Below are 22,682 nucleotides of genomic sequence, written 5' to 3' on the forward strand. Positions count from 1 at the left end.
GCGCCGTTTGTTTTTATGTCAGACAAAAGCATGAGCCGTGGCACGTGAAAAGCGAAGGGAAAACAATCCCAGCGGCCTGAAATAACGCAAGTCTGCTTTGCAAAAAAAAAGAAAAAATTGAAAGAAAAAAAACAAAACAATTGAAAAAAACAAAACAATTATAATCGATTTTACTTATACTTATACTACTTTTGTAATCGTTTACTGTTGTAATCGAATTTCGATTAATTGCACAGCCCTAAGAGGACCGTTTGATATTGCACGGTGAGAGTTTTCTTGTGCTCGATCCTCTGTTTTACCTGATGTGCACTCTCCATCTGCTCCTGAACACAGAGACAGATTGTTCACTTGTTCTGTTGAAAATCTGAGGCGGAGGAGTGAGAGAGTTCAGCAACATCTGGAGATGAGAGAGAGAATCTGGGAGCATTTTACAGCACAGGAATCGGTTGCGATCACATGACATCACAACATTCTAACGGCCTATAATATTATATAGAGGTGAAATCATTTTGTTTGCGGGCGTCACATGCTAGCAGTGTTTATTTTGTTTTTTGTCGGACCCGCTCATGAGGAGGGTCATTCTACAACTAGCCAATCAGACACACATTGCTGTAGTGTCTCCATTTAGCCGCTAGTCTCCCATTGAAAAGCATTGCACTTTAGACACGTAGAAACAACTTTAAAGCCTGGTTTCTAATTTTCTTAAAGAGGGGGTATTCTGCTTTTTTCAGTCCCATAGCACCAGTCTATATCACACTACAATGATGAGCAAACCTTCTGTTGGTCTGTAAATGCAGTAAATTAGAATAACTGCCTTGTATAAAATGTCTCTCTCAAAATGGCCGTAGTGAATGTCTTGAAATAGGCCTCTGTCTCTTTAAGAACCTCTGAGCCTTTCCGACACGCCCCCTCCACACGCTGTCTGTGGCATCAGTGGGGAGGGGGTTCTGCTGAGGAGCAGTGTTTGGTTACTCGGCTGGTGACGAAAGCTCGGAGGTCATGGAAAGTTAAAGGGATATTTCAGGATTTTTGACATAGGGCCTCATTTCCTAGTTATCCAGAGTGTTGCTGGTACCTGGAGATATTTTTTTTGTAATTCATGCAGTTCTTATGTTTGAAGAGCTTCGCGGCGCTAGGCTAATGCAAGGCTAGTGCATTTCTATGGTATCAGCTAGCCTGCATTAAAAACAGTGTGACCCGCTCCACAGAGCACCTGAGGCAAATCACTTATAACACCAGACTAACCATACCGTCTGTGTCGATAGAGAGCAGCATCAGCTTCGTGGTTGTATAAGCTACGCGGCGGCGGAGTGATCTGCTAGAAAATAGTCCCTCAAAATGTGATCATTCATGTGATGCGAGGTCAGTTATATTCCAAAAATTACTCTATGGACACAGACGTTTCTATGGTTAGTCTGGTGTTATAAGTGATTTGCCTCAGGTGCTCTGTGGAGCGGGTCACACTGTTTTTTAATGCAGGCTAGCTGATACCGTAGAAATGTGCTAGCCTCGCACTAGCCTAGCGCCACGAAACTCTTCAAACATAAGAACTGCATGAATTACAAAAAAAATATCTCTAGGTACCAGCAACACTCTGGAAAACTAGGAAATGAGGCCCTATGTCAAAAATCCTGAAACATCCCTTTAAGATGCTGAGCTAATCACTCATGCAGCCGGTGGGTCACTAAAAGCTGCACCAGTGAAATGTTTTGGGGTTTTTTTCCTCATAAAAAGGTCCATAATGCACCTTTTAATTGCGGACAATGTGCCACCAAAGTCATAGCAGAAACCTGTGGAAATAACATGGTAACAAAATACATAATCCATTGTTTTCCTTAGTTTTCTTGCTATTTCCACCCTGTTTTCTTGTTATTTCTGGGCTTTAAAGCTAAGCGTGATTGGCAAAACCACTTCCCGTCAGATATTTACCACCATGATAGCATTTACCAATACAACATCTCTTTCTAATCAGCGGCGTCCCCAAATAAAAACAAGTTTCTCCCACCAACAACAGAATGGACGGACACACGCGGTACAAGAATCAGGGATCAGCAGAGGGGAGATTAGTAATCCCGTTTCACACCATCACGTCCTAAATCCACGGAGATGAAACGTCCGCAGATGTCGACCAACGCTTGACGTCAATGAGAAACACCGTCCATTATTCTGCGTCATCTGAGTAAAGTGAAGCACAGAAAACAATTGGATTCCGATAAAACAATATGAAGAGAAAGTGGGGAATGATCTGGGAAGGTTTTGTCCCCGATTTGTAAACAGCGAGTCGTGGATCAGTATTTAATAAGTCTGCGAACGGTGCGTCGGCGGAGAATCAAATCTGCGCTGTGTAAAATGAGATTATGTTTTTAATATCTCTCCCGCCCCGTAATTCCTTCGGTGTGTAACGTTATCGCGCTCGCTGCAGAGGGGCACGTTTTTTCAAAACAGGGCAGAATGTATAAATAATTCTGATACGGACCCTGGTTTTTTTGATATGCAAATCGTTTGTATTAAGAGGTTTTCGAGGTGAAGAAAGCGCCTTTGGAAAACGTGTTTGTGAATGTTTAGTGTTGATTCCTCTGATGATGCTTCGTAGATACGTTTGTTATGTTCTTGCCCAAAGAGCTTTAATCAAACTGCAGTTAGGACATGGCTTTAGGAGTGCGTTGGAACGAATGGCAATTCTGGCGGCCATCTTGTGACTGGCCCTTCTAACCCAGTGCAAAGTAATGGAAAACACCACTTACTTCCTTGATAATGTTTGGATCTATTTTTCATGACTTCAGTGATTGTGACCGACCTTATGTCAAAATGTTAATACAACTCGGAACATTAGAATATCGTTCATTCAGGGCTGGACTGGCAGAAAAAATCGGCCCGGGACTTTTGGGTCAAGACCGGCCCTCTAAAAAAAAAAAAATGTCATATTCATTGCAATAGTCGAGGTGATGAGCAAAACAATAACACACTCAACACTTTAATCTTGTCATTTATAACTTGAAGGAACTTTTGTAAAATGACTTAACAATCTTAAAATGTGCGTTCCGTTAGTGAAGTTTCACTCGCGACTGCAGCACAAATAAACTTTTCAAAACCACCAAATGATCCCACTGTAGATGAAGATGAAATGGTAAAACTCACCACAGAGTCAGAGAGGTGTTAGTGAAATAGAAATCCCAAAAAGGCCAAACATTGTAAATCCCTTCAATGGAAACTGGAAGATTTCCAAACTGCACTGACGACGAGGGGCAAGACAGAGTCACCTGACAGCTCCCAGCATGCACTTCTTTGCAATCATTTGTCTAAAATGTATAAAAAATAGAGGTCTAAGATTCTGCAGGGAGTTACAATAAACAATTTCCTCTAATATTCACAATGTGAGGGGCATGAGTGTTATGTCCGAAAAGCCCATCGCTCATTATACGAGATTATCTGGGAACCATGACTCAAGAAAGCGCCACCAGAGGGGTATAAAAGGCGTCACATCCCTCTAGTGGAGGAGTTGTGTAATTGCATAAATGTAATGATAGAGATTCTGATGGTCTTTCCCGTTAATTGTGGGCCGGTGTAAGGTATTATGGGCCTTATCTCGGTGTGATTGGCCCATCCGGCCCAAAAGTACGTCGGCCCACCGGGAAAACTCCCGAATCTCCCGATGAAGATGTAGCACTAGCTACAACTGCCGTTTTTTTTTTACGTCTCGCAAGCCAGTCACAAGATGGCCGCCACGTTTGCCACGTCAACGAGCGTCATGTCCGATCTAGAGTTTTATTAAAAAGCTACATTTATCAGTGTATTACTCTGTGTATTTTTACTTAAATGAAAGTACAAATCTATAATAAATAGTTCGACTAATAACTTCACAGCTTCTAAAACCGAGAATTCACCCTCTTCACGGGTTCAGTTTAACCCCTTAACGCCTGAACTAATTTCCCATTATATAAAAAAATCTATTATCAGTGTTTTTGCTTTCAAGCTGATGCTAAATTAAGTGGAGATTGTAAATTTTTATGTCGCACATAGTATAGATATAGTTTTAGGTATGTTGCCAATCGGCAACAACAGGCATAAGTGCAATTTTGGGTATGTTGTAATTCGGCAACAACAGGCAAAAGTTGTAAATGTATGAAAATGACAAAATGTATTTATTCACAATTATTACAAATGTAAATGCACTGCAAGATACACTGAACACTTGTGTATTCAGGTTAGGATATTAGAACAGTAAACAGAGCTAACGCTTTTCACTAAATTCTTGCAAAGTGTTGATTTTGAGCAGCTGATGTCATCCTGCAGCAGCAGCACTGGTAACAGGAAGGGCATCAGGATGTTCAGTAACATCTTCATCACTGCTGTTCCTGTCATCAGTGCCTTCCCTGCTGCTGCTGCTTTCATCACCTGATGTAGGGAGGTGAAAAAAAGCACTTTATAAAGGTGCAGACAATTTATCTACAAAATATCTACAATTTTTATGACTAATTATCAGATTTTGCTCCCTTTCCTGAGGTTTTATAATACATTGTACATCAGATACCTCTATTTACCATTACTTATTTGCAAATTATATTATAATTGCACATTATTTTCGGACGTGGAACTCTTGTTTGTGGTCCAGTAGGTCCACCTTGTGGTCGCTTTGCAAACAACACCAACGGTTTCATTTTGTTCTGTGTAAAAAAAGGGCTAACTTTTTTTTTTATATCTTTGTATGTTATTGTTACAATGATTATAGAATTTCACTAAAATGGCATGTTCTAAAAAACGTTTTAGCTGTAATACATCTAAATACTACTAAAATGCGGTCACTGTGGCCACCAGATGGAGCTACTGCAGTTTTCCTTTATGGCCTGATGTTGCCGATTGACAACGTACCTAAATCTTCAAATAACAAAAAAAAAATCCATCACACGAAGTTCATTCCAATCAATAATCTAAAGATGGAAACAAGGAGCTGCTGCATAATTTTATTTTAGCACAACTCAATTTACATTTGAAGATTTCATCAAAGTTGCTGCCTCGATTTGCAGAAATGCTATTTCCGCTAAATAGCTACCATGACCCGCTTGTGGTTCCTTCTCTGACCGGTCCTACGAGAAACTAGTGCTTGCAAAACGTTCCTAGGTACGGCATGGATGTGCGCAAACAGGTATCAAGGGAAAACGTGCCTTATTTTAGCCACAGTCTGGCAAGAAGAGGTATGTTGCCGATTTACGCCAATAGGCGTTAAGGGGTTAAGGCTTTTAAAATGATCCAAACGTGTGACCAAATTTAGGTTTTGGATAACTAAAAGAATTGTAATATTGTAGAAAGTAATAAGTACAGGTCTTAAAACTCAAGTACTTAAATACCACCTCATAAAACTCTCCCTGGCCTCAGATCAGGACAAAACCTGGTCTAAACTGGGCCAAAGTTCAACAATATAATCCAAACCACTTCTACCAGGAAACACCTATTGTTGAAACGGATACACTTTAAAACTGCTGATGACCCTGAACACCACACAGACATCTTTACGATCCAGCTCCAGCTCTTCTCTCTTCTTAAAAATGTCAGTCTCTTCTTGTTAATATTCCTCCCAGCTCCTGCTAACTATAGTCGCTCTACTCCCCTGACAGTGCAGCGAAGGCCGAACGCTGGGACCGAGGCGCACTGAGCAGTACGTCTCCAATCAATAAGTGTCTCTGGGGAATCCTCCACTGGCGAAAATACGATATCAAGTCTCCTCAAGGTCTTTAATGGTCATCCTGGCCTCATTCACAGCATGAACACTGTTATAAGTATTCATGGCAAGTGTCAGCTGAGCTCTTTATAAGAAATGCCGGGGCCTCTGGGTAATTGCGAAAGGGAAATGGCACGTTTGTGTCTTCAGATCGATCGGAGGCGTCAGAGGCGGTCTATGGTTGATGTTTATTGGTAACATTTTGATGGGAATAGGCTGGAATTATCCAAACAGAGATTGGGATGGTCTTGAATTCCCATGATCAAATCTCCATTGGTTAATCATTACACGATTAACCAATGGAGATTTGATCATGTAAGAAAAGACAATTTCATGTTTGCATTGAAGTGCTCTGGTGCTGCAGTGTTTTAGCCCGGAGAGCCACACCGACTTTCTTTGTGTGTTGTAGATAGATATAGAGATAGATAGATTTCCTTCTTCTTCTTCTTCTTCTTCTTCTTCTTCTTCTTCTTCTTCTTCTTCTTCTTCTTCTTCTTCTTCTTCTTCTTCTTCTTCTTCTTCTTCTTCTTCTTCTCTCCTTCTTCCTCCTTCTTTCTTCTCTCCTCCTTCTCTCCTTCTTCCTCCTTCTTCTTCTCTTCCTCCTTCTTCTTTTTTCTTCTTTTTTCTTCTTCTTCTTCTTCCTCCTTCTTCTTCTTCCTCCTCCTCCTCCTTCTTCTCTTCTCCTTCTCTCCTTCTTCCTTCTTCTTCCTTCTTCTTCTTCTCCTTCTTCTTCTTCCTTCTTCTTCTCCTCCTTCTTCTTCTTTCTTCTTCTTCCTTCTTTCTTCTCTTCCTCCTTCTTCTTCTCCTCCTCCTTCTTCTTCCTTCTTCTCCTTCTTCTCCTTCTCCTTCTTCTTTCTTCTTCTTCTCCTTCTTCTTTCTTCTTCTTCTCCTTCTCCTTCTCCTTCTCCTTGTCCTTCCTTCTTCTTCTTCTTCTCCTTCTTCTCCTTCTTCTTCTTCTCCTTCTTCTCCTTCTTCTTCTTCTTCTCTTCCTCCTTCTTCTTCTTCTCCTCCTTCTTCTTCTTCTCCTCTTCCTTTTCTTCTTCTCCTTCTTCTCCTTCTTCTTCTTCTTCCTCTTCTTCTTCTCTTCCTCCTTCTTTCTTCTCCTTCTCCTTCTTCTTCCTTCTTCTTCTTCTTCTCCTCCTTCTTCTTCTTCTCCTCTTCCTTTTCTTCTCCTTCTTCTCCTTCTTCTCCTTCTTCTTCTCCCTTTTTGCAAGAGAAACCCCACCTCAGACAGGCCACAGATGCCTAACCCTGTTTAATTCATCATCATTTATTCACGAGGCCGGCGTTCAGGTTGGATCTCGTCACGGTTCAGACCTCGTTTACCCACAGTTCGGTCGCAGTTTAGTCCAATTTCACCTTCAGTGGAAATAACTATTGTACGGCGTCAGACGTGAAGCTCACCCCCAGCGTCTGCCTGACTGTATTCATGCCCCGCTCTGCGCCAAGTGAATAACACCATCACCAGCTGCTCTGCCTGTGGCAACATGACAGGTCCCCTCGTTTATGCGGTTAGGAGCCACCTGTTAGGCGACGCCGACAGTATCACAACAAACCAGCCTGCCGTCGGCCATATTGGATCTCAACCTGGCATCAGTCAATCGTCTTTTGATCTTTTACTCCGTGTGCAAACAAGCCGCCGCTAGACGAGCGCTCCTTTGGCCCGGTCGGCCTCCCCCCTGATTGGCTGAGAGGCTCTTACCTCTCTGAAATGGCCAATGATGATGTTAAATAGAGCTGAACCTGGAGCAGATGGCGCTCCGGCGTAACACGGTGAACTGTTGAACCCTATCAGCTCGCGGGGGCGCTCGGTGGGGTCGGAGGGGGCTATGGTGGAGCGCTCGGGGGGAAAATTGAGCGTTCATTCACCTGTGAGGCGGTATCAGGACACACACGGAGGGGTCACGAGCCCGGTAGCATTTGCGTTGGAACCCGACATATTTACCGCTACATTTTTTGCAGTTCGTAATGAAAAACACGGCTCTGTGAAAAGCACTTATTTCTCGACTCCGCCATTAAAGTGTCCGTTTGAAGTCTCATTTCCATCAGAGACAGAGAAAAGCAGAGCTCATTTACTCTGAGCGTAGGACGCGCCGTGACAGATGTATTTTTCTAACATTTTATTTATTTCGCCGAGTGTGTGAGCTCTGATCCGCAGCGTGTGTCGGGGGGGGGAAGCAAAGACGGATACGGCGCGTTGTCATCGAGGCTCATGAAGAAACGTGTCATGGAGCCATGGAAGTCTGCAGCGGTGGTGTTGGTGCTGAAGCTGCTGCCGCCTTGTGCCGTTATTGCAGAGGTGGAGAGGGATCAAAGCTGAACTCCCACACTTTTGTATGGCTCTATTATTGGCCTGTCTTTGTCTATGAAGGTTGTAACAAGAAGCAGCTTTGAGCTTGTGTGCCGGTGTCAGAAGGAGCCCAACCTCTGACACAAAATGTTCGTTTATTTATTCTTTTCCCCTTTGACCTCCGTTTGTGTGTTTTCTCTGGAGTGCATCATCCGCGTACGTATGTAGTTGTAACCTCTGCGCCCTCTGACTCTCGCAAACACAGTGTGCTGCCGGGTTTTAATATCTTTTTGAAGAAGTGAATTTGTAGAACAAGCTAAGCGTGAACAGAGTCAATGGTTCAGCTTTTGTTGTAGTTTGAAGATGCTTAAAGCTCTGACGAAGGGGCTGCCGCACAAAGGGCCGACCTCACCAGCCACGAGACGAGCTGGAGACCCGAGTTGCCGCCCAGAGATGTCTCCGAGACGTCCCCTTTAGATAAAGCAAGTCTCCAAGTCTGATCTCCGAGAAGTCCAATCGTGGTGGGGACAATGGCCGCTGGCAGCTCTGCTTTATGACCACAACACTAGAGGCCGCCATTGCTGTAGTACCTCCATATCGCCACTGGTCCCCCATTGAAAAGCATTGGACTTTAGACACGTTAAATACAACTTTAAAGCCTGGTCACATTTTTTTTTGGAACTATCTAGAGCTAGATATTCCTCCTGTGATAACGCTGGGTTAGTTACAATTAAGGGGACCAGGCTGGTTTTCGTAAGAAGAATTTTTGAAATCTCGTACTTAATGAGGGTCGGACTGTTAGCATTGGAGCTGCGCGAGCTACACGTCACACAAGGGCGGAGTCTACAGTGAAGATCCCGCCCTTATGCCTTTTTAGGAACATGCTTCGTCAGAGCTGGGGAGGAGGAGTCTGTAAATCCGCCATGATTTGCCCCACGATCGTGGTCATTATGGTAAACGGGGAGGAGTGAGCAGAAGCTGTCCATTTATATATACAGTCTATTGGTTGGGAGCTGACATTGCTGTAATACCACCCCCTGGTGGCCAGGGGCGACTCCAAGTGACACTTGGGAGCATTGATTCTAATGGGACTTTAAACATCCCAAGAACAGCTTAAAAGCCTGGCTCCAAAGAGTTTTTCTTTTTCTAAAAATCTCTATGACCCATGTGACAGCACTGGGGAAGGTGAAATATTTTTAACCACGCTAGTATTTGGTTATCAGCTCGAAATTTGGAAGCATTTTCAGTGCATTGACTGGCTCCAGGGCCTGTCAATCAGCTCTGTGGAGGCTCCGCCCACCCCATGAGTGCAGGGCTTCCCGCCTTTTTGCCCTTTTAAGGAACAGGCTGCATAGGAGGAGGCAGAGCGGCCATTAAGGTTCACACAGGACTCTGGTACCTGGGGCTGAACGGGACCCGCTCATCTTAATATATCTATGACGTGGTCTCAAGCAGCTGTGGCAATGCTGCGAAACAGTATTTGTTGTTGTCGTCTCTGAGATCTCAAAGAGTTTTATAGTCTCTTTGATCTCCTTGGTATTATCCGACAGGTCTCGCAGACATCGCAGAGACGTCACAGGTTGAGGACAACAAATAGTATTCATGACACAACTGTTTGAGACCGTGTAGACCTCTCGGAGACCATGCAGAGACTACATGGAGACTTGAAAAGGGTCTCTGTGAGGTCCCCACTGAAATCAGATGGTATGTCTCTACTGAGACTACCTGAAGGTCGCCAACTTGTCCGGTGAGATGGGCCCTTTAGCGCTCTTGCCTTTCAACAAAAAGGTCTCGGGTTAGATTCCGAGACCGTGAGTCTTCCTGTGCTGAGTTTTCCTCATGTCGGGGGTTTTGCTTTGGAATCTCTGCATCCACGGGTAAAGGCGGATGTAGGGATTCCATGTGTGTGTGTCTCCTGTATGATCATTTTCTATGACAATAACACACGATTGGTGCACGATTGCTCAACTCAAGGCCGAGGTGCTACCGCAGTTACCTTTACCGCTTCCCTTTTAAATCGCCCCCCTCATCTTCCACTCGAGATAACACTCTCCCTGAACCGCACTTTTGCCTTCACCTCTTGGCTGGATTTGCCCATTTGTTTGACAGCTGATTCAACACTGAGCTGTGGGTTATGTGTCGCTTATCCTTGGACTAAGCTTAAACTTCCCTGCACCACAATCACAACACTTTCACATGGACACGCGTGATGTTTTACTTCCAGAGCAGATTTATTGCAGGGACGACTGGGGCAATACATGTTATTAGGTTGTTTTTTTTTGGTCTTTATAAAGGCTAGGAAATGTGTGTTGTTTTTTCTGTACAAAAATCTGAATAATATGACTGCGGCAATAATGCTATGATTTGAATTGCACTTGGTTTTAAAATCTGATCGACACAAACGGACAGACTGATGCTTCAAACCGCTCACAGCACAAATATTCACCGTTAATTTCAGCTGCACATCTCCATCTCCTCTTCATGTTGTTTTCCCTTTGCATTTGGTTCAAGTTCCTCTTCACCTTGGGATCCAACAGTCTTTGTGTCTTTGTTTGCTCGTGTTGTGCATGATTTTGCATCTTTGTGTTGAACCAGTGTTTCCCATTATTAGACTATGGTGACCAAAAGCACGACAGACTTTTTGCTTCTTTAACTTTCATTAACAGAGCCGTGGGAAGATATTTTAGTTAGGGGGCGCTGAGGGACAAAATTTACCAACCAAAATACTTTTTCTGTGCATAAATCCTATTTATTAACCTCTTAACTCCCGCCTGAACCGAGAGCATTTTCTCCAGTTCAGCTTTACCCAAATCCTGTAGGCCAGTGTAAACGCCTCATTTGAAAGACCTACAAAACTAAATTGATCTTTTTTCTCACATCAGATTTTTTTTCATCACTTTTTTTGTTGGGCAGTCGTCTCATTTTTGTCAAATTTTCGTGACTTTTTTTGTCATTTTTTTGTACATTTTTTGTACATTTTTTGTTCATTTTTTTTGTCATTTTTTGTACATTTTTTGTCACTTTTTTGTACATTTTTTGTCACTTTTTCGTCAAATTATTCACAATTTTTCGTCAATTTTTTGTCCTTTTTTCACAATTTTTAGTCACATTTTTCTCACTTTTTTGTCCATTTTTTGTCACTTTTTTGTCATTTTTTGTCTATTTTTTGTCACTTTTTTGTCCATTTTTTGTCACTTTTTTGTCATTTTTTGTACATTTTTTGTCACTTTTTCGTCAAATTATTCCCATTTTTTTGTCAAATTCTTGTCACTTTTTCGTCCATTTTTTCTCAATTTTTCGCCAAATTTTTCTCACTTTTTGTCAAATTTTTGTCCATTTTTCATCCATTTTTCATCACTTTTTTGTCACATTTCCATCCTTGTTTTCGTCTCAGTTTTGTCGCTATTTTCACACCTTTTTTCCAGAAGCTTTTGGACTGGGGTAAAGCTGGAGAAAATGTGCTCGGTTCAGGTGGGAGTTAAGGGGTTAATATTGCCTGCAGTTCACAAACTACCCACCAGGGGGAGCTGCAGCGCCCTCAGCACCCTGGGTTCCCACGGCCTTGTTCATTAACTCATGACATCAAACTCTAAACTTTTACTTAGAAATTGTATTGATAAGTTTGTATTGAAATGATGATTGCCTGTGGCCCAGAGTCTGTGGGAAACCCTGGTTGAACCTTCTACAGTGACGCACATCATGGTTGGGTTATTCCATTGAACTGTTGCATTTGACTTGACTCATTCTCATGTATGGATTCCTTTAACAACCTGTACAAATTCTAAACACATTCATGTCTAGACCGGGGGCCTCAAACGGTTTCGCTCTGTCTCTGAGAAAATGGACAGAAAATGGACAAAAAAGTGAGAAAAATTTGACAAAAAGTGGAGAAAAAATGGCCAAAAAAGTGATAAGAATTTGACACAAAAAAATTGAATAATTTGACGAAAAAGTGACGAAAAAGTGACAAAAAATTACAAAAAATCACAAAAATTGAGAAAAATTTGACGAAAAATTGAGAAAAAATGGACGAAAAAGTTATAACAATTTGTCAAAAAAATGTGAATAATTTGACGAAAAAGTGACAAAAATGAGACGACTGCCCAACAAAAAAAGTGAGGAAAAAAAATCGGATGTGAGGAAAAAGATCAATTTAGTTTTGTAGGTCTTTCAAATGAGGCGTTACACTGGCCTACAGGATTTGGGTAAAGCTGAACTGGAGAAAATGCTCTCGGTTCAGGCGGGAGCTAAGAGGTTAATAAATAGGATTTATGCACAGAAAAAGTATTTTGGGGGTAAATTTTGTCCCTCAGCGCCCCCTAACTAAAACATCTTCCCACGGCTCTGCTGAAAATGAAGCTCTAGGTTTGCCGGCCCCTGATCTAGACCCCAGCCCTCCCTAAAGGCCGCGAGGTCTGGCCCCCACTGCTGTCGTCAGTGATCGCATGCCGCACCTCGTCCCCATCCCTGTGAACGCCGCCGTCCCGTCCGTGTGAACCTCTCCCTTTTGACAGTGTGCGTACTCTTGTTTGCATATGTGTGTGTGTGTGTGCTCTGCAGGGGCCGTCATTCAGGACTCGGACGCCATGGAGCCGGAGAAGCAGGTGGACAGCACGGTGAAGATGGCCGGGGTCATCGCGGGGATCCTCATGTTCATCATCATCCTCCTGGGGCTGCTGCTCGCCTTCAAACGCAGGTACCTCCACACAGGTGTCGGGGCGAGGGCGCTTTAAAGGTGCCGTGTGTGGCAGAGTCTTAAACTTATACATTAGTCGAGGGTCTTTGTTGTAGACTCGTTTTTAAGGCAAGACACTGCAGGCGAAGAGGGAAAAAATGTATATTTACAGATATCAGTACAGATACAGATATACGTTTTCTGTCATTTTATCTTTTCATATAAGAACAAGGTGTTTTATGCCTAAAAATGCCCCAAATTTCCCATCTTTTCGGCGACGAAATCTGAATAATGGATAGAGCTACATTCAAATGTATGGTTTCATTTTATTGATGAATGAGTTACACTGCAAAAAGTAAATATCAACCATTGGTGGTTTTCGCTCATTTAGACACTTTTCCTGATCGGACCAAGTTTACTTTGCTTGTTTGAGGACATTTCAGACCAGTTCTAGGGTAAATCTCGCTTGAAATAAGAAAGTAATGCCAATTGCCAATGAGATAAGAACAATTTTCTTACCCCATTGGCAAAGAATTACCTGAAATAAGGACGAAATGTATCGAAACGAGTCAGAAACATCTCAGAACAAGTGAAATAATCTAGGACAAATGCCCAAGAACTTCTTAACCAGTCAAAACAACAAAAAATTTGATTATTATGCTCAAATTGAGATGTTTATACTAGTCTAGTTAATTACTTTTTGCAGTGTACCAAGACTTTCTCAGAGGGGATTTAGGATTTCTTGTTTAGTTTTAAAATAAGCTGTTTTTTAGTGGAAACGTTTGTAAAAAAAATAATTTTCGCCTTATTTTTTGACATTCAAAACTCAATAAATGGGGCCAGGAATTAAATAATAAAAAATCCCTCTGAAAAAATCTTCCAAATATTGTTCAGTCCAAGGCTGGAAAATGTGAAGTCTTTAGGTCCGACTGACGTGGACATAGAGTCGCCACAATGACAGAAAAATGTGTTTTGAGAAAAAGGCCCTTGAAATTGTATTCTCCCATATAAGTCTATGGGGGAACATTGAATCAGCGCAATATTTAAACATGTTATTGTGAAGATTAGGCATATTTTCTGTTTCCAGGTGAAAGCTTATATGTTCAGAGACCAATTTGGCCAAAAAACCTGAAAACTGAAAAAATTGAGTTTTGCCTGTAGTGTCTCGTGCTTGTTCTATTATGTGGCTGAACAGACTAGTTCTACACACAGCACCTTTAAAACAAACTTTATTCAATTATTCATGTGCTTAGATATTTACAAAGTGAATGTGTCCTCGTATTAGAAATCCACTTCAGGCGATGCTTAAGGAAAAATCTGTCAAATAGAATCGGAAAAAGAAACATGCTCATAGATCGGTCTTGTTTCGCATCGGGGCCAAATGAACTGAGATTTTACTGATCTTTTCCTCTCCACAAACTCAAGTAAAAAGACAGATTGAGAGGTGCAGACATTTTTCTCGACTTCCACCCCTCCTTCCTCTCTCTTCTCTTTCACTCTTCTTTTAACGTTAATCTTTTGTAATTCACTTGAGTTCTTACATATAGGCAGCCTTCATACCCGTTTCAGTAGTGCCATGTAGGGCTGTGTCATTTATCTCATTCAGGTCTAATACTTTATTCCAACCTTGGTTTTAAAAGTCACATGGAGAAAACTTGGCAACAAATTGAATGTGATGATAATTATAAAGAAGCTACAGAAGCTTCAAATGCATGATTCTGGAGAAATGTTCTGAACTTGTGTCAGTTTAACATCAACCTTTCCTGGGATTGTGGGTGGGAATTAGCATTTTTAGCTATAGCCTGTCACATGCCAAGGTGAGCCAATGATTACAATAATTCTGCAATTAAGAAAAAACAATAGTATTGAAATTAATTCAAGTTTATACAAAAAAACAGTGGCCTATTTCTCGTGTTTCTAGTTCCTGGATGGGAGGATGAATGTGAGTGAGTGAGTGAGTGAGTGAGTGAGTGAGTGAGTGAGTGAGTGAGTGAGTGAGTGAGTGAGTGAGTGAGTGAGTGAGTGAGTGAGTGAGTGAGTGAGTGAGTGAGTGAGTGCTAGGATAGATACAGACGGCATCTCTGGAATTGCCCATATATGGTCATTTTTGAAAACAAGGGGAAAAACAATTTTAAGAAGAATCTAGACTTTCTCTAATTATTCAAAAACGACTTTAACAAATGCTGAATTACGAATATAGTTTCTACTAAGTAAAAATTCAAAGACATGGAGAGGAGCAAAGTTGTTCAACAGCCCATAAATACATAAAAAAAAGGACATGATGCTACATGTTAGCAATGTGCTAACGCTAGCTACTGGTTGCTATTACTGCCGTTTTTTCACTTCTACAGAACAATCTGCTGTTAGAAAACATCCATATGGACCCGATTTACACTGGGCTTTATTTGTATGTCATATTCCACCAGAAAATGGCTAAAAATAGTGAAAAATTGTGTTTCCCAAAAGATTCTATTTTCCCCCTCGGTGAGGCCACGCCCCCTTCTATGACGAGATGCCGTCTGTATCTATTCACCTTATTCCGGACGTTCGCGTGGGCACCGCCATTAATTGTGCCCGCCCCTTTTCTCCTATCTGTTAACATGGGACTGGAGAAGTCCACATAAAATCAGTCACAAACGGTGCAGTGTCGACATGTTGGTGGCCATTTTACACAAATCAATCGACTGAACATCAGATTTGAGCGGAGAATATTTTCCCTCGTAAATCCGCTTAATGAACGGGCTTCGCGCTCGACCGGAAGTGTCTGGACAACGGAAGTGCCGAGACAAGGCAAAAAGTGGCAGAAGTGGGCGGGGCGGAATAAGGTGAATATGGCTGCCTCGCTTTCATCACTCTACACGTCAAAGCAACTTAGTGCGCCTGGAAAAGTGCTACATAAAACTACTGCATTGTTACACTGTAAAAAGTTCATCGTATATTTTATAGTTGTACCTACTGCCAAACGGTCCAGTATATTACTGCCAATTACACCAGTGATACTATATGTTTACATTACAGTTACACTGAAGTCTTTCTACTGTTGGGATACTGCTATTGCTGGGTTGCAGGTTCTAGAATGTGATGATGTCACCGGACCCAGCGGGGGCAGGAGCCAGTTTTTCATATTAACAGCATTACACTTTCACAAGTCGTAGCTAAAAACAAAATGTATGAATTCAAAAAATGATCATTAATATCAGTCACTGGGTCCATGATCTCTTTGTACAAGACCAAAAATGTCCTCAAAAACAAAATAACTTTTAGAACGCTGTGATGTCACCTGCAACCTAGCTATAGATACAGACGGCATCACTGGAATCGCCCATATATGGTCATGTTTGAAAACAGTTATGATGGAAAACAATTTTGAAAAAATGTACATTTTCTCTAATTATTCAAAAACGACTGTAACAAACGCTGAATTATGAATATAGTTTCTACTAAATAATGATACAAAGACATGGAGAGGAGCAAAGTGGTTCAACAGCCCATAAATACATAAATAACGGAGAATGCTAACTTGATGCTTCATGTTAGCATCGGGCTAATGCTAACGGTTAGCTAGCGCTAGCTACAACTGCCGTTTTTTCGCTTCTAATGAACAATCTGCTGTGAGAAAATATCCATATGGGCCCGATTTACACTTGACTTTATTTATATGTGATAAATAAGTTGATATTCCACCAGAAAATGGAAAATTGTGTTTCTGTAAAGATTCTATTTTCCCCCTCGGCGAAGCCACGCCCCCTTCTATGACGAGATGCCGTCTGTATCTATGGTAACAATAGCAACTTACTGTATCCGTGCCCCGCCTAAATTTGCTCCTGCAATTTTACAGTAAAATACTGCAACACCCTCAGTTCTGTCATTTTTACAGTAACTAATTGGAACAGTAAAACATTAACAGTAACTAAACTCGCTTCTGTATTAGTTTACAGTAACTTAATGTACCACTGGACCATTTCGCGTAATCCTTTGAGAATTGCAGTATTTCGCTGTAACTAAAACAAATGCAGTAAACCGTAACAGTGATACAGTGTGACATGACGTTATCAGTCCAGACCGAGCGCTGCTTGAAGATGAGGATATGTCTTATATATGGTGAAACGAGCTCTATACTCAGAGATTGGAGAGATTAATGAGGAAGTACAGAGACGTGCAGAATAGGAATGGGGGCAGAGACGGGAACGAATGAAAAGAATGAAAAGCAGTTTAACCTCGAGGTCAAGTGGATTATGCTAATGGGACGCCAAGCAGGCTAACGGGGCATAATATATACGGAGAGGCCAGTCGAGGGCGCGAGGATGGAGATACAGAGGAGAGAAATAAAAGGCGGTAAATGTAAGGATTCCAGGATAACAAGGGCAAAGGTCGCAGGCTCTGAGCTTAAGGTCAAACAATCGGAGACAGTCACTGGAATCATAAGTGGGAAAGGAAGACGGGCCTGTTTTTCTTGACATGAATGCCCACAACCCTTTTTTTTTTACTTGTCTTGATCGATTCATTAAAGCTGGATCCTGAAGCTGCACCAAATGATGACTTACTGTTTTTGTAGCATTTATCAGCTTACATTTATCTACTTAAAATGTCTCAAATGTATAAAATCTCCCAACTGATTCAGAGTTAGAAGGTGGCAAATGAAGATGCATTGACATGGAGAGGAACAAAGTGGTTCAACAGCAACGAGAGGTCGACTGGAAGGATATTTGTGATAAAGACGGCTCGTTTTTTGCGTTGAAAAGAGCGGGTTTTAAAGCGAGTCCTCCCACAGCTCCCCAGGCTTTAAATGTGTCAGCCTCAAGTGAACAAACTGAACTAAACCTCAGGGAATATGGACATATATGGACAAAATGCTAAACTAGCAACAGTATGCACAAGCTAATGGCAGGATGCTAATGCTAGTGTCAACTAATCAAAGCTGACAGAAACTATGATCACCTAAAACTCCTTAAACTACGGTTCACGAGATGATTTAACCCGGCCCCTGATTTGTAGAGCACAAATCCCTGAGTATGTCCAAAAAAAAAAAAAGTAAGTCTCTAGCTCAGTGCCTGTGCGGAGTTATGATTTTTTTTTTAAAAGTAAATAACCAGTATCCTCATTCCAGCCACTAGGGGGCAACATGAAATAAATAATAAAGAATTCTACATGTGTCCAGCTGACGTAAGAAATCAGGATATAAACAACACATTATAGCCACGTGATAAATGAAGCTTAACCACAGAGTGTGGAGTGAATGAATAATGACTACAGTACTCACAGACTTGTAAAGCACAATACAAGTGTAAGAAGTTATTGCTTTGGTCACATTACGCAATGATGTTTTATTTGAAAACAAAAATAAATGGAACACCTGTGGAATTTCAAATTAAAGCTATTTTTGCAAACCACTACAGCTAAATATGTGCCTGGAATCAAGTGTTGATCTTGTGGATATAGTAGTGGCCATATATACAGCCAACCCGGCCCGGCCCCCATCGCAGTCAGCAACGATAATGTGGCCCCAGAGAAAAAAAGTTTGAGGACCCCTCACCTAAAGCAGTGCTTCTCAACCTAATGGAGCCACAACCCCCATTATAACAGGGTTTGTGACTCCCCACCCGGGTCACACGGTGAGAAATCGGATCATTAGCCTACATAATTCCTCAAAAACTAATAAAAAAACAAATGGCTAAAATAAAATAATCAAATTACGAACATATAATGGCACTCTGGTAAAATAGCACACACATGTGACAATAAAATATTCTATTATGAAAAAGTAAAAACAAGTATACATGATCTGGTGACCCCCCCAAATTTGTCTCACGACCCCTTTGGGGGTTCCGACCCACAGGTTGAGAACCACTGACCTAAAGTAATACAATAAAATTGGTCACTGCTGTAGTGGCCAAGTATTTGTATATTATATTTGTAGATCAGACATTTGGAAAAATCGTCCCAAAATATCGGTCAAAAATATCAGCCATGCATTTCGGCCAATAAAATCCCCCAAAGAAAAATCGGTCGACCTTTAATGCTAACCAGGAAGCTACGTTAGCTTTGTTTATGCTAGCGTTAGCTACAACTGGCTGTAAAAAAAAACATCAATATGGACCTAATTTGGTGTTGCCTTTATTTGTGTGTTATAAATATGTTTATAGTGAGCTAAAGAAACGTCTAGAAAGAGGGGAACATTGTGATTCCCATGAGAGGTTTTCCTCCCCTTTGGCTAGGCCACGCCCCCTTCTCTGACGTGTTGCCGTCTGTATCTATAGCTCCACCCATCACACTGTCAGTCTGTAGCATTGAACCTTTGGCCCTTTGCATACAGACATCAAATAACCTTTAAAGTGTCAAAAATGTCCCACCAAACCTCCTCGCTAAGACAACTCTTCCGACAACTCTGGCATTTGTAGGATGTGTTGCTTTACTTTGTCCAGCTCAAGACACACAAGTTGCCACGTGTTGCTTTTGTCTTGCAGAATTGTCGTATTTTATCTCATGTAAACAGGGGCGAACTGGCCACATGTCCATTCTGGAAGAGCACAGAGGGGCCACTGGCTCGAGGGCCACCGGTCCCGCCTCAACCGCGCTTAACCCAAATCTAAAAGCATCAAAATAGCGAGAAAAAGAGGATGAAAACATGAGAAAAACACGGACAAAAAAACACAACAAAAAATGATAGAAAAAATAATTAAAAATTCAACAAAGATGTGACAAAAATGTGACAAAAATGTGACAAAAATGTGACAAAAACTCAACAAAGATGTGACAAAAATGTGACAAAAATGTGACAAAAATGTGACAAAAATGTGACAAAAACTCAACAAAAATGTGACAAAAACTCAAAAAAATGTGACAAAAACTCAAAAAAATGTGACAAAAACTCAAAAAAATGTAACAAAAACTCAACAAAAATGTGACAAAAATGTAACAAAAACTCAACAAAAATGTGACAAAAACTCAAATAAAATGTGACAAAAACTCAAAAAAATGTGACAAAAACTCAAAAAAAATGTGACAAAAACTCAAAAAAATGTGACAAAAACTCAAAAAAATGTAACAAAAACTCAAAAAAAATGTAACAAAAATGTGACAAAAACTCAAAAAAATGTGACAAAAACTCAAAAAAAATGTAACAAAAATGTGACAAAAACTCAAAAAAATGTAACAAAAACTCAAAAAAAATGTAACAAAAATGTGACAAAAACTCAAAAAAATGTGACAAAAACTCAAAAAAATGTGACAAAAATGTAACAAAAACTCAACAAAAATGTGACAAAAATTCAACAAAAATGTGACAAAAAAGAAAATGGTCAGAGTCCAGGGCTGTTTTTCAGTCCCAGTCCGCCCCTGCATGTAAAGTCCTTTTGCCCCTGGCTTCAGCAGATAGCGGTCTCATATCTCCCCTCTACAACCAGCGCAAACACTCAGTGGCTAATTGTCTTATCTCTGGCTGCTGTTGAGGTCCCTGTAGAATTGCGTCTTGATTTGGCGGCGTCCTTTGACTCACGTTGAATGGCCTAAACAGATAGTGACTGTAATGTTATCTGCACGAGACCAGAGCGAGGCCAACAAACGCACGTCCATGAAACTATCTGTTCAACCGGCCCTTCCGGGAGTGATGGTCCGCGGATTAGCGGTCTTAACCAGCGCAACAGAGAATAACTGCAGTCTGGAGAATGTGAGTAATGTGTGGCTTTATCCAGACCGAGGCCAAAGTGTCGGAGCTGAATATCCACCGTCCAACGTTAAACCAACTGGAGGTGGTTTATTAACTGCAGCGTGTTGTCTGCACCTGTTCATATGCTTTCTTTCTGCACTTACTGTATACCACACATCAGATTACTGGGAATGAAACTCTGAAAAGGAGAAGAGAGAGTCTGCTGTAGCTTTGTATGAAGCGGTGCTAAGCCTCTCCTAATAGACCCTTTTGCTGCTGACATCATCAGTGACATCATCTGGAGGCAGGAAGTGATCAAGAGAAATAAGATTAAACTAAAACTACCGATTATAAGTGTAAAACTACATCTAAAAAATGTGATCCTGTTGTGGCTTAAGGTGCCAGAACAAGAGGAATGACATTTAAGATGATAAAATAAGAGTTATCTGATATAGATGCAGACGGCATAGTGTCATTTTCAGGCGAAATATAAACTTATTAATCACATACAAATAAAGTCTAGTCTAAAACGGGTCCATATGGATATCTATTCACAGCAGATTGTTCAGTAGACTGAAAAAATGGCCGTCGTAGCTAGCATTAGCATGATTCAATCTCCGTTATTTCTGTATTTATGGGCTGTTGAACCATGTTGCTCCTCTCCATGTCTTTGTATCTTTATTGAGTCGAAAACTATGTTTCTAATAGGCTATATGCACAGTTTCCCCACGTGACGTCTTCCTGGACAGTCAGCCAGACGCAGCACTTCCTGTCGCTGGTCGTTTACATTCACAATTAGCAGGTTCCCACACAAAAATAGCGATAGCTCAGGATCTGGTTAAGGACAACGAGTTACTGATGGAGTCACAGAAACGTATTACAAACATCATGTTCGCTGTGAATCCAGCCCCAAAGGAAACACTAGCTATCGTAAGGGGCGGAGCTTTTATCTTAGAGCTAAAGGCTAGTGTTGAAAAATGATAATATAACATGTAAATATTATTTAAACTAACAGGACGATTCTTTTTTGCGCAGGCTCGTTCAAAACTTTGCGCTAGTTTTATTTTTTATTTTGTTAGCCGCGTTAGCTTCAAGACAAAAACATCCACCGTTATGAACACGGAGGTTTCCTCCAGTGAAGTCGTTACGTCTCATGTAATATTTTTTAACCTGCTCCAGCCACATCCGAACTTTTACTCGCTGTCCTTTACCAAATCTTAAGCTATTGCTTCATTTCTGTGGGACCTGCTCATTTTTAATGGGAAGAGATAACGGACAGGAAGGACAGCCTCTGGCTGACTGTCCAGGCGGAACTCACGTGGGGTCACTGTGCATAGAGCCCATTCAGCATTTCTTAAAGTCGTTTTTGAATAATTAGAGAATGCTTAGATGTTTCTCTAAATTGTTTTCAAACATGACCATATATGGGCGATTCCAGAAACGCCCATATATGGTGATATATTGTCATTTGTTGTCAGTTTTTTTGTCACTTTTTTGTTGCTTTTCCAGCGCATTTTTGTTTTTGGATGCTTTTCTTTTAACCCCTTAACTCCCACCTGAACCGAGCACATTTTCTCCAGTTTGGCTTTGCCCCAGTCCAAAAGCTTCTGGAAAAAAGCTGTGAAAATAGCGACAAAACTGAGACGAAAACAATGATGGAAATGTGACAAAAAAGTGAGAAAAGTTTTACAAAAAAGTGACGAAAAATTGATGAAAATGTCACAAAAATGACAAAAGAAAAGACAAAAAAAAGTACAAAAAAAGTGGCAAAAAAATTACAAAATTGTGACAAAAATTTTATAAAAATTTGACCAAAAAATAAAAAAAAATGACAAAAAATAAATGTTACAAAAATGAGTTGAATACCGAACAAAAAAATGATGGAAAAAAAATCTGATGACGTGACGAAAAAGATCCTCTCGGTTCAGGCGGGAGTTAAGAGGTTAAGCTTTTAGATTTGGGTAAAGCTCGGTTACGCCCGGGGGTAAGGGTTAGGTAAAGTGAGAGGCCAGACCGGTGGCCCTTCTGTGCTCTTCCAGAATGGACATTTGGCCAGTCCGCCCCTGCACACAACTGTCAAACTATGTGACGTGCTATAGTGGAAAATCTTTCTTTTCTAAACACAAATCCAACATTTATTTTGGGGAAATCCCTGGATGGCGTGGTTTAGTTTTTTGCGCAGTTGGCCCCATCGCCAAAGCCCTTGTTTGTGGACATTTGGACGGTCCGCCTGAAGCGAGTGGAGCCAGTGTTGACGGGGCTGTAGCTGGGGACTGTAAAGCACACAGCGGACAAAGGCGTTTCCAGATGGATTTGTGGACAGAGATGCTTCAAACACAGACACAATCCTCTCTGG

The 22,682-nt window shown here is 41.2% G+C and overlaps 1 protein-coding gene across 7 annotated transcripts in view; it reads left to right on the forward strand.

Annotated features, from left to right (window-relative positions):
• ptprt (protein tyrosine phosphatase receptor type T) overlaps positions 1 to 22,682 on the forward strand; it is a 339,518-nt gene that overhangs the window by 192,559 nt on the left and 124,277 nt on the right. For all 7 annotated transcript variants that reach the window (XM_079579208.1, XM_079579213.1, XM_079579209.1 and 4 more), the window contains one exon: positions 12,567 to 12,702. In XM_079579208.1, the coding sequence (XP_079435334.1) occupies positions 12,567 to 12,702 (136 nt within the window). The remainder of the gene's footprint in view (positions 1 to 12,566; positions 12,703 to 22,682) is intronic.

Source organism: Gobius niger (genome assembly GCF_951799975.1).
Source record: "Gobius niger genome assembly, chromosome: 20".
Taxonomy (NCBI): Eukaryota; Metazoa; Chordata; class Actinopteri; order Gobiiformes; family Gobiidae; genus Gobius; species Gobius niger.